Source organism: Capra hircus, chromosome 11, assembly GCF_001704415.2.
Source record: "Capra hircus breed San Clemente chromosome 11, ASM170441v1, whole genome shotgun sequence".
Taxonomy (NCBI): domain Eukaryota; kingdom Metazoa; phylum Chordata; class Mammalia; order Artiodactyla; family Bovidae; genus Capra; species Capra hircus.
Window position 1 is genome coordinate 99,013,129 of NC_030818.1, and position 15,130 is coordinate 99,028,258.

At 56.2% G+C, this 15,130-nt stretch overlaps 1 protein-coding gene across 2 annotated transcripts; it reads left to right on the forward strand.

The window, feature by feature from the left end:
* On the forward strand, positions 2,282-11,683 carry DOLPP1 (dolichyldiphosphatase 1). 2 transcript variants are annotated; one of them, XM_018055944.1, is made up of 8 exons: positions 2,282-2,403; positions 6,296-6,396; positions 6,609-6,693; positions 6,784-6,883; positions 7,109-7,207; positions 7,682-7,810; positions 8,325-8,414; positions 10,213-11,683. In XM_018055944.1, exons 1-8 carry the CDS (start codon positions 2,328-2,330, stop codon positions 10,247-10,249), a joined length of 717 nt encoding a protein of 238 aa, XP_017911433.1. In that variant the 5' UTR covers positions 2,282-2,327; the 3' UTR covers positions 10,250-11,683. The 2 variants fall into 2 exon arrangements, with proteins under 2 accessions (XP_017911433.1, XP_017911434.1); XM_018055945.1 differs by lacking the exon at positions 2,282-2,403 and adding an exon at positions 3,568-3,799.

A 15,130-nucleotide genomic window follows, 5' to 3' on the forward strand; every position in this document is an offset into this window, starting at 1 on the left:
TATATGCAGAGTACATCATGAGAAACGCTGGGCTGGAAGAAGCACAAGCTGGAATCAAGATTTCTGGGAGAAATATCAATAACCTCAGATATGCAGATGACACCACCCTTATGGCAGAAAGTGAAGAGGAAGTAAAAAGCCTCTTGATGAAAGTGAAAGAGGAGAGTGAAAAAGTTGACTTAAAGCTCAACATTCAGAAAACGAAGATCATGGCATCCGGTCCCATCACTTCATGAGAAATAGATGGGGAAACAGTGGAAACAGTGTCAGGCTTTATTTTGGGGGGCTCCAAAATCCCTGCAGATGGTGACTGCAGCCATGAAATTAAAAGACGCTTGCTCCTTGGAAGAAAAGTTATGACCAACCTAGATAGCATACTGAAAAGCAGAGACATTACTTTGCCAACAAAGGTCCGTCTAGTCAGGGCTATGGTTTTTCCAGTGGTCATGTATGGATGTGAGAGTCGGACTGTGAAGAAAGCTGAGCGCTGAAGCATTGATGCTTTTGAACTGTGGTGTTGGAGAAGACTCTTGAGAGTCCCTTGGACTGCAAGGAGATCCAACCAGTCCATTCTGAAGGAAATCAACCCTGGGATTTCTTTGGAAGGAATGATGCTAAAGCTGAAACTCCAGTACTCTGGCCACCTCATGAGAAGAGTTGACTCATTGGAAAAGACTCTGATGCTGGGAAGGATTGGGGGCAGGAGGAGAAGGGTATGACCGAGGATGAGATGGCTGGATGGTATCACCGACTTGATGGACGTGAGTTTGAGTGAACTCCGGGAGACGGTGATGGACAGGGAGGCCTGGCGTGCTGCGATTCATGGGGTCGCAAAGAGTGCGACACAACTGAGCAACTGATCTGAATACCAAAATGAGAAATTAATACCAAAGATACCTTAAACCCCGTGTATTTGGAAATTAAATGTCCACTTTTAAATGATGGGTGTATTAAGAAGCCATAACAAGGAAAATTAGAACATATTTGTAGAATAAAAGTTTTGAAAAGAGAATTGATCAGAATTTGTCACATGCAGCTGAAGTTCCTCAAGCAGGCCCCGTTTTCTACAAGCTGATCTTGGCAGCTGTATGAATTCAGAGAATCATTGTTTACGGGGAGAGACAGACAAGGAGCCAGTTACAGTCCAGCGGTAGTCAGTGCTGGGGTAGGAGAGGGGAGGCAACAGTGGGAGCCCAGAGAAAGCCCCTTTCCTGGCCATGGAAACCTCTAAGTGATATCAGACACCTGAGCCAGACTTGGCCAGGCGGAGGAGGGCAGAGGAAGTGATACATTCCAAACAGACAGGACAGCATGTGCAAAGGACAGTAGACAAGAGCAGCTCGGCACCTTACCTGGACTGTAAGCACTGCAATCTAGCCGGAGAGATAGTGAGGGTAGGAGAGGGAGAGGTGGGCGGTAAGCCCTGGTTAATTCATGCAATGCCATGTAGGACACTGAGAAGAATATTTTGGGAAAACTGAGATATAGGTGTTTGCTTCCAAGATGCCTCATTAAGCAGCATAAATGTGACTGAATCAGTGTTAACCGAATGCAATGAGGGACGGAGTCTCCTAATTTTAATTACGCATCGATTCAGCATTAGTTAAGCTTCTGTCCCATAAGGCATCTTGGGGGGCTGATTTGTGCATCCCGCCCAGGGATTTCCCTCCTTCACCCCGCCTCCCACCTTTAATAGAAAGGTCGTCCGTCTTGTGTGATCTGTCCTGTTGTCGGTCATTAAAAAGGGCTAAGGAAAATAAATTTCCCTTGAGTCTCTGGCCTGTTTACTCTCATAACTAAGAGTAGATGAATTCAGACCCCAACGTGCCGAGGTTGCCTCCCCTTTTCTAGCACGCGCTCTGACGGGAGCCCAGGCACATGCAGACCCCGGGCGGGATCAGAGTACTGGGGCAGTTTTCACTCCGCGCAGATCCCCGCAAAACCAAAGCTCCCACCAAAAGTTCAACACGCCCCCCAAGCTAGGGGCTGATTGGCCCGCCCTGCCCACACGGCGAGCCGGTCTGACCTTCTGATTGGCTGTGCTGCCCCCTGTGGTTCGCCGAAACCCTGCCCTTCTCTGATTGGTCAGGCACTCACCTGCGCTTTCCCCAGATTGGGCGCTGGCTGGGACGGCTAACAGGCTCCTAGGGGCCCTGCGTACTGATTCGCCGTTCGGGCCAGCCCCACGGCCTGAACGCTGAATGGCTGCGCCGCTACCTGCATCGGTCTCCGATTGGGTGAGCGGAGCCTCTCCGGCGTGATAGGTCAGGACCACCGCCCCCCTGGCTCCCCATTGGCTACTGGGCGAAGCCCGGTCTCCGGGTAAGATGGCAGCGGACGGACAGTGCTCGCTCCCCGCTTCATGGCGGCCGGTGACCCTCACCCACGTCGAATATCCTGCAGGTAAAAGGCAACCCCGGCTCCGAGGACGACTTTCTGAGGCCGGCCTGTCAGTGCCTGGTGCTCTGGCAGGCGCAAGCCCGCGGAGGGGGCGCCGGGGCACCCGGGTGGGAACTGTCAAATAGTGTGCCATGGAGGGGTTCGGCCGGCGCGCGCGCCGCGCAGGCGCAGTGGTGTGGCGATGAGCTGGGCAAAATTGTGAGCGCCTCTCGCGCACTCTGCGGCTGCGCGTCCGGGGAGCTCCCCTGGGTCCCGGGACGCCGGTGGGCTGTCATAGGGTGGTGGTCTGGGTGAGGTTGGAAAGGATAACTGGCCTGGACCAGGGCCTTTCTTCTCTGCCATTCTCGGAGCCGGAGAGGCTGGACTTTCTCCCCGGCGCGTAGGGAGTGCCTGCTTTCTGCAAACAGTGCTATTGGGCAGCCGTAAGAAAGAGCTCTCCATTGCTGGGAGTGTGCAAATCGAGGCCAGGCAGCTCTTCGTTGTTGGAGTTCTTCTGATGCCACGCCCTGGGCAGGGCACTGCTCCACAACTCAGGGGACCTTGAGGGGTTGAGGGCAGACAACCTTTGGAGCTTCCCATCGGACCCAGCTCTAGAAGCTCAGGGCTTTCTACCTGGCAGGTCTTGGAGTGATCTGTTCCGGAGGCGGTTTAGTAGAGTGCTGCAGAGCTTGGGCCTTGGGGTCAGAGTTCAAGCCGTGGTCTTGTGCAAGTGACTTCACCCCTCTGTGCCTTTTCAAAGTGGAACTGATCACAGTGCCTCCCTTCTGGTGGTGGTGCGAGAATCAGAAACAGGAGGTATGAGAAATGCTGAGTGCAATGTCTGGCATACAGTAAACATTCAAGAAATAACTGCAATGAATGTGATCCCACCTTCCCAGGACCCTCTCAAGCCCACACCTCCATCTCTGTGTAGGATGGTTGGGTGTCGGGTGAGGCTGGCGGGGGGCGTCCTCTCAGTGAGCCCTGGTGGCCCCAGGAAGGGCCTGCTCCCAGGGACGTGAGAACCTAGCCCTGCTGAGGGCCCCAGGGCTGGATGCCAGAGAACTTTGACCCTAGGTGTTCTAGGTTCTAGTGGGGGGTGGGGCAGCTCTACTATTGCTCTAGCTTGCCATCTGCCTGCCTGCCCACCGTTCACCCATCATTCATTCAGCTGGTGTCCACTGAGCACCTCCTGAATGCCAGGCCCTGGGCTCGCTCTGTGTTTTGGCTGGTGAACAGATGGATATGTCCCTGAACTCCTGGACTGTGGGGGGGCGGGGAACCCACTATACAGGAGGGAAACTGCAGCCTGGAAAAGGGAAGAGTCTTGCCTCAAGGTCTCAGCACCTTCCTGATTTCCCCTCCCTGGGCAGGGAGTAGATGTTCTGGGTGTTCACGGTGAGAGGAAGAAACCTGGCAGGTGAGAGCAGCATGACTCAGGCTGTGATGAAGGACCCTTTTCAGGGACCAGAGGAGAGACCTGGCTCAGCCTGAGGGCCTCTTCTCTGGGGGTCTTCTAGTCCCCTGCTAATTCTTTTGTGAGCCCCTTGCACTTCTCCTTCACACCCCTCGTTACACTGACGCTTGTTTCCTTCCTCCATTCATTTAACATCAGTTTGTTTTTGTTTAGTCGCTAAGTCGTGTCTGACTCTTGGTGACCCCATGGACTGTAGCCCACCAGACTCCTCTGTCCTTGGAATTCTCCAGACAAGAATACTGGAGTGGGTTGTCATTTCCTCCTCCAGGGGATCTTCCTAACCCAGAGATCGAACCCGTGTCTCCTGCATTGGCAGGCAGAATCTTTACATCATGATGTTAGGAAGCCCTAACATCATTTTAGAGCCCGGTTAAGTGTAGAGTGCTGTGCTGGGTTTGGGGGTTGAGTGGGGTGTAGAGATTCCACTCCTGCACTCATGGTGCCTGCTCTCTAGAGAGAGAGAGACAGATACTGGGCAGATGTCTCCACTAATGAGTGGTGTCATAAACGATGCCCTGGTTACAGATTCTGAGAGCTCCGCAATGGCAGGGAAGTGTCTTTTATTTATTTTTTTGGCGACTGTGGTGGGTGCTTAATTTATGTTGTGTTAACTCAGCCTCCCAGGCGCGGGAAACCATGTGCCAGAGTCTGGAAGTAGAGCAGAGCCCGGTGTATTCAGGGAACTAGAATGTAGTCCCTGGAACTGGAGCAGAGGGTGGGAGGGAAGCGGGCAGGATTGCAGGGCGTGATGAGCTCGGCTGAGGTGGGGCTTATCCCAAGGGCAGAGAGAGCCACTAGGGGCTTCGATCGGAGAGTGGTGAGGCCAGAGTCACTGAGAGCGTCTGCAGCAGGTTCCAGAGGTAGCGCTTGCTGTGGAACAGGCCGTGGAGGTGGCCAAAGGTTTGCGGGTGCCAGCCACTTCCTGTCTGTATGACCCAGGGTCCTGGGCACCAGGGGGATAGCTGAGAGACCCAGAGTCTCAGGGCTGGAAGGGGCCGGGCCACTGTGTGGATGAGGAGACAGAGCCCCGGAAGAGGGAAGAGCCTCACCCCGGTGTCACTCAGTGGGCCTGGGGCAGCACTATCTGACCGGTTCTCGAAGGCCAGTTCAAAGCCTGCCCTACCTTGGGTAAGTGTGGGCAAGGCTAGGTGTGTGCCCATCTCTTCAGCCTGGAAGCCGGGCTCAGCCCTGTGCAGGTACCTCCCTGCTGCCTCCTTGAGGCCAGGCTGGTGGTGGGGCCATTTCTCGATGCTGGGTTCTCCAAACCTGAAAGTGCCCTGGGTGCCAGCGACCAAGCCGGGCATCACACAGGCCTGGTCACGTCACAGCTCCCATGGGCAGAGGAGGTGGGCACTGACATCCCTGGTTCACAGGTGAAAGAACTGCGGGTCAGGGAGGTCAAGTCCTTGCCAGAGTCTGTGTAGCCACAGTTCTGGCCTGGGCACTGAACCACACACTCTGACCCCAGAGTGGCCACGTGGCTGCCCTGCCCCCAGGGGCGAGGGCAGCCTTTCGACTTGGCGTCAGCCCTGCCCTTGAGCAAGGGGGCAGCTGGCTCTTGTCAGCTGGCTTCAGGATCCTCACACTGCCTCCCCTCCCCGGCCTTTCTGGGGGTAGAAGACAGCAGCCAATAGGTGGCCATTTTTTTTGCCAGTAGAGAGGCAGTGGGTAGCCGTTACTGCAACAGGCGGCCATAGTGGGCAAAGCAGAACCGGCCTTGCTCCCTGTCCGAGTCTGCAGTGTAGACCCAAGCCTGTGTGCTGTCCAGAGAGTGCCAGGTTCCCCTGGAGGCCCAGGGCTGGGCTGGGGCCATCTCAGCACAGTGCTGTGTTCCAGAGGCATCCTTGTGCCTGCTGGGCTGTCTCCTGGTCCAGAGTCCAGCGTTTGGGGCCTGACAAAGCTAGGTTCACATTCCTGCTTTGGCGAGATAACGGGTAAGTTCAGTTCAGTTCAGTTGTCTTCGACTCTTTGCGACCCCGTGGACTGCAGCTCGCCAGGCCTCCATGTCCATCACCAACTCCTGGAGTTTACTCAAGCTAATGTGTCCATTGAGTCGGTAATGCCATCCAACCATCTCCTCCTCTGAGTTTTAGCCAGATCCCGCCTCCTTCCTGCCTGTGTGACTTTGGACCAGTCATGCAACTCCTTTGGGACTCAGTGGCTTCATCTGTGGAATGGGCCCAGTGACGCACCCGCTTCACACTCACTATCTGTGAATTTGAGGGCTCACCCTGGCCCTCTGAATTTGAGTAAACACCCTGGCACACTCTCTGTGCTTGAGGTGGTGTGGTCAGCCAGTACCCAGAGGCGACCCCGGTCACCTGGCCCTGCCCTCTGGGGCCCTGCTGGGACCGCCTCTCTGGCCCAGGCCCGACTTGACTTGCTGGGGGCCAGGCCGTCTTCGATCCTGTCCTCACCTTGTCCTCCCTGTCTTTCCAGGTGACCTCTCTGGCCACGTCCTCGCCTACCTGAGCCTCAGCCCCGTATTTGTCATTGTTGGTTTTGTGACCCTCATTATATTCAAGCGGGAGCTGCACACGGTGAGTGAGTCCCGCTCCCCCGCGCCCCACCCCGGGGAGGAGGGGCCTCCTCATCCCATCCCAGGTGCTTTACTTTCCCTTCCACGCTGCCACCTCTCTCGAAGTGTGTGGAGCCTCCTGGCTGGTTCCAGGTTGTCCCCGGGGGTTGGGAGGCTCAGTCTGAGGCTAGCAGGTTACCCAGAGGCCCCACCGACCACACGTCTTCCCGGCAGATCTCGTTCCTGGGGGGCCTGGCTCTCAACGAGGGGGTCAACTGGCTGATCAAACACGTCATCCAGGAGCCACGGCCCTGTGGAGGTAGGGCCTGGGCCTCGGGAGTCCCCCAGATGAGGGTGTCCTGGGGAGGCCTGCATCCCCTCACCATGCCCTGTTCTCTCTCCTCCCCAGGCCCCCACACGGCAGTGGGCACCAAGTACGGGATGCCCTCCAGCCACTCCCAGTTTATGTGGTTCTTCTCCATCTATTCCTTCCTTTTTCTGTATTTAAGGTGAGCCTCTGCCCCGGCCGGGCTCTGCCAGGGACCCAAAGTGCCGCGAGCACTTGGGATGCCCGCTGCCTGGGGCTTGGCGTCTCCTGGGGGCGGGAGAAGTTCCAGTGAAGGCAGGAGGCGCCCAGGGAGCCTGCGGATGGGGGCCAGGGGCTGTGTGTGCGGGGGCAGGGGCCGGGGCCCCAGGCTGTGGGCTGAGGCCGCCTGACAGGGTTGTTTTCCCAGAATGCACCAAACGAACAACGCCAGGTTCCTGGACTTGCTGTGGAGGCACGTGCTCTCACTGGGTCTCCTCACCGTGGCCTTTCTAGTCTCCTACAGCAGGTACAGTGGGAGGGGGAGGCCCCCCGTCCCCGCCCCGCCCCTGCCCACTGAGGTCTGACTGGATTCTGGGACCTCATGGTGGACCCAAGCCCTGGAGCCTATGGGCAGGGCCGGGAAGGGGCCCCCCAGCCTCGCAGGTTAAAAGGCCAGGGCTCCAGCTGCCCCTTGCCACCCAATCCTTGCTCTCTACTCTCAGTGGGGCCCGTGGTCCCGGTGTCAGCCATCTGTTGCCTTGTCCTGAAACAGACAAACTCCCAAGCTCGAGGGCTGGGCATGCCCCAGCCGTGCCATCCCTTCACCTCTGCAGCGTCGGGGGGTGGCCCCTTGCCTGACCAGAAGCAGCTCCGAGTCCGTGTGGCCCCAGGACTCTGCCCTCTCTGGGCCCTGGGGGAGCTGGGAGGCGGGTGTGGGGGCACAGGCCATGCAGGCCTGTCTGCGGCCAGCTCTGTGAACTTGCCTCTCCCCGTGGCCCAGGGTCTACCTGCTGTACCACACCTGGGGCCAAGTGCTGTACGGGGGCGTCGCTGGGGGCCTGATGGCTGTTGCCTGGTTCGTCTTCACCCAGGAGGTCCTCACCCCGCTGTTCCCTAGGATAGCAGCCTGGTAACTGCCTCCCTCCTGTGTCGCTGTCCCCTCTCCCTGCACCGTCCCAGACACTATGTCCTGGGCCCCCTCCTGCCAAGGGGCCCAGTGAGGGGACCCAGACGTGCTGATCCCAGCCTCAGTCTCCTGGGGAGGGCCCCAGTGCCCAGGCCTCTGGTGGGCGTAGGGAGCAGGGCCTGCTCGCCTGGCTTCTATCTCCCCCAGGGATTTTCTCAGTCCAGAAGCTAAGGTGCCAGCCTTTGTCCTTGCGTGGCCTCTCGGGAACGTGGAAAGCAGCGTGTGTCCTTCTGGTAGCGTGTGTCCTTCTGGGTTGTACGTTCCTTGGGGCCATGCCCCTGCCCGAGTGTCACACCTGTGGCCCAACTGGGTCTCTCAGTGGCCCTGGGGGCACAGGCCAGGCAAAGATTCTGATCGGCAGGGGGAGGGTGTGTTGCTGGCCCAGTGGTGGGGGGGATGTCCGGCTTGGTCACAGACCTTGATGTGTTCTTGGCTTTCTGGGTGTCTGTCTCTCCAGGCCTGTCTCTGAGTTCTTCCTAATCCGAGACACGAGCCTCATTCCCAACGTCCTCTGGTTTGAATACACAGTAACCCGGGCAGAAGCCAGGTAAGTCAAGGGGACTGCAGTCACCAGGTCCTGGCTCAGTGGGGCACAGCCCTCAGGCAGCACTGCTCCCATTTCTGGAAGGCACCCCAAGAACCAGGCTTTTGTCTAAGGACTTTTCTTATACTGCCTCACTGAATCCTCCGCTGGACCCCATTTTACAGATGAGAAAACTGAGGCTCAGAGAGGCGTCACTTGACTGAGGATATGCAGACCGCAGGTGTGGGAGCCAGACTGGGAACTTAGGCTGTTGGGCCCAGAGCCATGCTTTTAACCTTTGTGGCCCAGAACCAGAGAGCTGGGCAGCCAGGACTCTCGGGGGGGGCCTGTGTGTCAACAGCCCCTTGGGGCTGTTCTGTTCAGACCCTTTTCTTTGGAAGGGTAAACTGAGGCACGGTGAGTTAGGAGCACCTGAGGTTGCACAGTGGGTTGGGATGGAGCTGACTTTGCTGCTTTCTGACTCAGCTCTCCTCTCCGTGCGCTTCAAATTCTGGGTGGGATGCCAGCTGGGGTGGGGAAGGCCTGGCTCATTTCCAGGTTCAGAGGGGAGCTGAGGCAAGGTTGGGCTCCCATGCAAGCCTGGGAGGTTTCCTGAGGAGCCCTGGGTTCCTGGTGAGAGGAGCTACAGGGCAGGCCCCCCCCGGTTGGGACATGTGTCCAGAACATCATGGTCCATATTATCCTAATGAACTTAGAGGTAAAGCCCTGTCTCCACGAGGAAAGGGGATTTGAGGGGGTTAGAACAGGCAATCCCATTACTGGCAGGAGGCCGCAGCTGGCCGAGGCTCTCCACCTGGCTCCTGGAGCCGCCCCGCCCCTCCCTGCGTTCACCAAAACTTCCACGTGCCCCTGCTCTGTGCCAGACTGTGTGCTGGGGGCAGGCACAGAGCAGGAGGGCAGTGGCCGGCAAGGGATGGTCACAAGGAATCAGGCGCCTACCTGTGTGACCAGTGCCTTGGTCTTGAGAGCCCGCGGCAGGAACGTGATGCGGGGCTGGGGTGCTTGGCCGTGCTGGCTGGGCGTGGTGGGAGAAAGCAGGATCATTGGAGTTGGGACTTGGCAGGGAGAAGGCTGTCAGCATAGGAAAAACAGCTTTATAGCTTCTGAGTCAGCAGATAGAGGCAGATGTGGCCAGAGCCCAGGAGAAGAAGGGGGCTGGCCAGTAGGTGAGGCTGGGACTGCAACATGCAGGACCCGTGGGTGCAGGTGGGTTTCTGCATTTCAGGTGGGACTCTTGACGAGCCCCATCCTCCTATCTGAACCTCAGCCAGGCCCTCCTGGGAACAGGACTGCCCCTGCTTCCCTCAGCTTCCTGAGCCCATTGTAGGCACACCCACACCCCCAAATCAGGTACTGAGATCCACTGGGTCAGCAGTTCCCCTCTCTTTGCTTCTATCCATCCCAGAAGGAGAACTCGACTATCTTCTCATCTGTTTCGGTTGATAATAACAGAATCCCACTTGTAAGTGGGAGCTCCCCAGACTTTCTGGAATCCAGCCAGGCCCCTCATGCCTCTGTTCTCTCATCCTGTTCCCAGCCCTGCCCCTGGCTCTGCACTTGGACTCTAGAGCTGAGTACCTGGGATGCAGGCCCAGCAGAGACACTGACCCTCTCTTTGCCCTAAGTCCCAGGTCCCCGAGCACGAGCTCTGATTGGCCCAGCTCAAGCTGACCCTGGGGCCCCCTGGGAGCGGGCATTCACTCATTTTGATGGGATTGGGAGTAGGAAGGGAACAGCTGAGGGAGTGGCTCACTGAACGCCAGGAGCCACCTCATTTGACCCCCCCACCCCCATTTTGTAGGAACAGACAGCGCAAGCTGGGGACGAAGCTGCAGTGACGGGTGAGCATGGCTGGCTCCAGCCTCCAGATCTGGCCTGCATGATGCCTTGCAGGATGGATGGGATGACAGACAGAGGGATGAAGCAGAGACCTCTACAGATCCAAGTCACCGAGTGGAGCCTTTTTTTTGCTTATTTTAATTTTGATGAACAAAGTGGACCAAAGGGCTGAGCCAGCCCCTCAGCCAGGACCCTGGAGGGCCTGCTGGGGGGCGGTGGGGGCTCATGGCCAGAGACCCTCGCAGTGCTGCTGCCAGTCCCCGGTTGGGCAGAGAGTGCCCTTGGCATGGGCACTGGGGTGTGGGGTAGAGAAAGACGGCTCGCACCTCTGGTCACAGGGCCAGGAAATCCAGGTGGCGTGAAAAATGCACACTATTTATTTTTGGGTTTTGTCAAAGGCAGATGGGATTTTGGAGAGGAGGCTAGAAGAGCCTGCTGTGCGGGGGCCTCCCTGCGTACTGAGGGGCCCAGGTCAGCTCCCCAGGCCCTTTGCCCTGGGCCCGAGAGGTGGCCTGCCTGGGGGCCCTGGGGGAGGGAGCATCCCCACGCCTTTCCTGCCGCCAATGCTATTCCAGAACCTCGGTCAGTGTTTCCTGCGTGGGCCCGGGCCCAGAGAGAGCGCGCGTCTGGCGCTGCTGTCCTTGTGTCCTGCCCGCATCGACCCTGCACCACAAGGGCTTTCTCTGGTCCCCTGTCCCCAAGACAGTGGTCCCTCTCTGACAAAAAGAGCCTGCACATGTGGGTGAGCAAACCCAAGCTGTTTACAGCTCTTTCCTGTCCCGCCGTCCGGTATTGGTTCGTCTTCATCTCCACCCAAACTGCAGAGGGAGTGGGAACTGGCGAGGGGAGTGAGGCGGTGGTGTCTACAGTCTTGTCCCCCCCAGCCTGCCCTCTGTGTGCTCTGAGCATTCCTCATCCTTCCCACCCTCTCAGAGAGGCTGGGAACCTGCTTGGGTCGCCCTGGCCTGTGTCTGGGGTGTGACTCGCAGATCCCCAGGGCCCAGCTCGGAGGCCAGCTCCTCCCAATCTTGATGTCTCTTTGAAATGGAGTTTTGGAGAGGAGATGCTTCCAAACTCGGAAGCTTCTAGAGCTGAACCAGGCTGCTCAGGATCTGCGTTCCGATCCCCATCCTCCCCACCACCCCCCACCACCACCACCTTTTCTTTATGGAGGTTATTAACCTGCTGCTGAAGCACAATATTTTGGTGCTTTCTTTTCTCATTTGTTCGAGACAGTGTCCAAAGCCATTCCAGACGTCAGGACCAGGGGCCTAATTTTGGGGAAGGTTGGTCGGTCCCCACGTTTTCCTTTCCTTCCCTTATTTTTATTTTTTACTTTTTTCTCCTGAGACAAGCCAAGTGTGAGGTGGTTTGACTTAAGAAAAATCAATGAAATTGTTTACTATTGTTTTAAAATAAAATCTTGAACTCTGGCAGCTTGAGCACATTGACTGAGCTGATGGGAGGGGGCTGGGACACAGCCGTGGGGACATGACCCTGAGGGGCAAAGGTGTGTGGCGAAGACCAAAAAATCCTAAGGATCTCCGAGACATGTAGTCCCCTCCAGCCCCCAAAGCCAGGGTTGGAATGGTGTCAGCGACACTTAACACCAGGCTCTGAGGTCAGCTCCCTGCTGTCGCGTATTTTTCGGCACCCCCGTCTGCCTCCCTGTGTCATCCTGGCTGGCTCTGCTCTCACTAAGCCTGGCTTTTCCTCTCTGTGACTGACAGCCCTTGAGGATGGAGGAAAACCAGCATATCTGTCCTCCCTCAGCTTCTGCCAGGATAAACAGCTCCACTCCTTGTTGAATTCACTACTTCTTGAGTGTGCAGACAGGTATCGAGCTTTGAAAGAAATAACTGCAAACTGACCTGGGTTTTGGAGTCCTTGGAGTGAAATGAGCACAAGTCATTTCAAGGGTCCAGAGTGGGGGTTCTAACTTTTCCTTAATTCATTAAAGCTGATTCAGAAGAGCTTCACCCTTAGGCTGAAGGTGAATCAGAAGTAATTCATCCCAGCCTCCCATGAGCTCAAAGGCTGGGTTTGGGTGCCCCACCGTGGTCCACAGAACCTTGACATTTAGTTCAGGTGACCTCATCCCATGTAGGTGGCAGAAGCAAACAGATCCCTGGAGGGAGGAACCTTCATGCTAGACTTCAGTTATATATAGTTTTAAGAAGTTACCATGAACAAAATACCAAGTTGACCAGTTAGAAAAGGAGTCACCACCATCCTTGAGAACCAGCAGGAAACAAGTATCAGGAAGAAATCCACACACGCGTCAGGTGCTAGTGATCAGACGCAGGTTGTAAGTTGTTTCACTTTTTTAAAGAAATAAAGGACAAACTTGAAAATACCTGCAGAGGATAGGAAACTACAAATGTGAACCCTGGCAGATTTTTAAATGAATCCTGAAAAATACAATAGCAAAAAAACAAACAAACAAACCAACTCGATAGGTAGGTCAATAACAGTCTACTAGACACAGTTGAAGGGAAAAACTGGAGAAGTCAGAGGAAATCTAGAATGCAGCAAGAGAAACAGCAGCAGGGCTGTCTGATGAGCCATGGCTTTTCCCCCAAGTCCCAGGTAAACACTGCTTTTACCCCAGTTGGCACTTGTCCACACTGTCCTGCTTGGGCTCTCAGAACTGCCCAGCACCCCACTGCATACTTCGCCTAACTCCATCTTTTCCCATTCAGTTGGTCACCAAGCCTCGCTCATTCCACTTCATAAGCATTTAAAGAAAAAATCTGGATTAAGTGTTGTTTATGGGTTTTTGTTTCTTCTTAAATATTTGGCTGCATTGGATATTAGCTGACACATTGGGGATCTTCGCTGTGACATGTGGAATCTTAGTTGTTAACATGTGGGATCCAGCTCTTCAACCAAGTATAGAACCTGGGCCCCCTGCATTGGGAGCAGGGAGACTTAGCCCCTGGACCACCTGGGAACTCCTTGTGAGCATCTTTGAAATAGCCACTTTCTCCACCTCCCAGGCCAGTGTGGGTCCTGGCCCATGAGCCCCTGTTGCTTCAGTCGTGTCTGACTCTGTGTGACCCCACAGACGGCAGCCCACCAGGCTCCCCTGTCCCTGGGATTCTCCAGGCAAGAGCACTGGAGACAGCAAAGCCTCCTGGCAGGCTCCCTTGTCCCCATTCCAGGCCTGCCCTTGATTCCAGCCACTGCACTTCCCCAATGGAGAGAGCCCAAATCAAGTTCATGCCAACCCAGAGAGACAAACTTCCAGAGGATCTAGGCAAAAGCCAAGTATTCTTTATGATTTTATTAATTATATATATGTTACATTCTCAAATTTCAAATGATATATTACACAAAATATATAAACTTATGACAGTTCTTTTTCATTCATTTTGCAAAAAAAAAAGAGTTCATCATCTGCATCACTGGCATCAGGGCAGAGTCTGGCTATTTCTGGGCAGCCTCAGTCTGCTGACCTAATTCGCCCAGGTCCACTAGACAAGCGATTTGGGATATGGCAGGACTTTCTGCATTTCAAGCATGGCGCTGTACTTGGAAATTTTACTCCAAACACAGTGGCACAGCATTCAGATGGTTGGATTTCAAAAGTTGATCATGTAGGAGTATGTGATCTCCCCAACACTTACCTCCCCTCGTGTGTCCAGAGACCTGTGTCATAGGTCACACCCCAGGGATAATGACTACATCTTCATGGTACTTTGACTCTCCCCTCCCCCGGAAGTTCCACCAGAGTACTGATTACGGCTATTTTAGGTAAATGTGTCTTCCTCAAGCAGTACTTTGCTGCTCTACAGAACTGAGTGAGCCTCCACATTATGAGACCTGTAACAACCCAAATGCAAAGGGATGACCTCACAAAGATAACATTTTGGGGAAAATCCTGCCTTGTAGTCAGCCCCAGGCAGTTCTATCTGAGTTTCTGGAGTCACGGACATGTGCCCCTGCCGTGTCCTTGGCCTGCATCACTGCCTCCCCTCCCTGACTGCCCTCAGCTGGGTCGGGGCAGCCACCCCGCCTAGTGAGGCTCACACAGCAAGCACTCAGCTCCTGCTGTGGGCCCTGCTTCCTGAGATCCAGCCTGGGGACACCAGGGGCCAGCCGCTCCCCAGCTGCAGAGCAAGGCCTCTGTGCTGTCGTGATGGGATTCTCTTCAGGTCCTGCTCGAGGTCCCTGAAGGGGACCCACCCTTCAGGCCAGGCTGGGAGGGGCCCGCCCTGGCAACACCCACTCCTCACAGGGCTGGGGCTCCGCTCCTTGCTCCCTGGGGCTTTGGGCATGTGGCATGTGCTCCCTGAGTCTGCTCCATCCTCTGAAACACGGAGACAACCTCCCTCAGTGAACGTTGCAGCTTAGCCAGGCCACGAAGCACCTCACCCCCAGGCTGGGTAGTCCCTCCCACCCTCAGCATCTTCCTTTTGGGCCAGGGTCTTCCCTAGGGCCAGAGTCCCTCCACTCTCCGTAAGCTGCCCAGTTGACTGTGGCAGGGCATGGGGACTGTGCTGGGTGACTGGGGCTGGGGACACATACAAGGTTCTGACTGGGTGGCCCCAGGCAGTGGTGAGGGCTGGGGTCAGACAGCCGCTCAGCCACCACTCCTGCTGGGCTCAGTGCTGGGCAGCAGATATAGCCTTGGGCCCAGACCACAGACCCCAGACCCCGGCCCAAAGGCCCCTGGAGAGCTGTCCCTACCTGAAGCCCAAGTCACAGGTAGGAGGGCTGTGTCTGAAGAATGCGGGCCTGGGTCTGCTGCTCCATGCTCAGAGCCCTGAGGTCTGAGCCAGCCCTCGGCTTCCTGACCCACACCTGAGAGCTCGGCTCCTCTGGGGGCGTGCCCCTGGGCCCACTAGCTGCTTGGACACCAGCTTCCAGATGCAGGG

Coding starts and splice junctions, on each gene's coding strand:
- DOLPP1 (XM_018055944.1), top strand. CDS start 2,328: ATGGCAGCGGACGGACAGTGCTCGCTCCCCGCTTCATGGCGGCCGGTG. Junction 6,884..7,108: donor TTCCTTTTTCTGTATTTAAG/GTGAGCCTCTGC, acceptor TTGTTTTCCCAG/AATGCACCAAACGAACAACG. Junction 7,208..7,681: donor TTTCTAGTCTCCTACAGCAG/GTACAGTGGGAG, acceptor CCCGTGGCCCAG/GGTCTACCTGCTGTACCACA.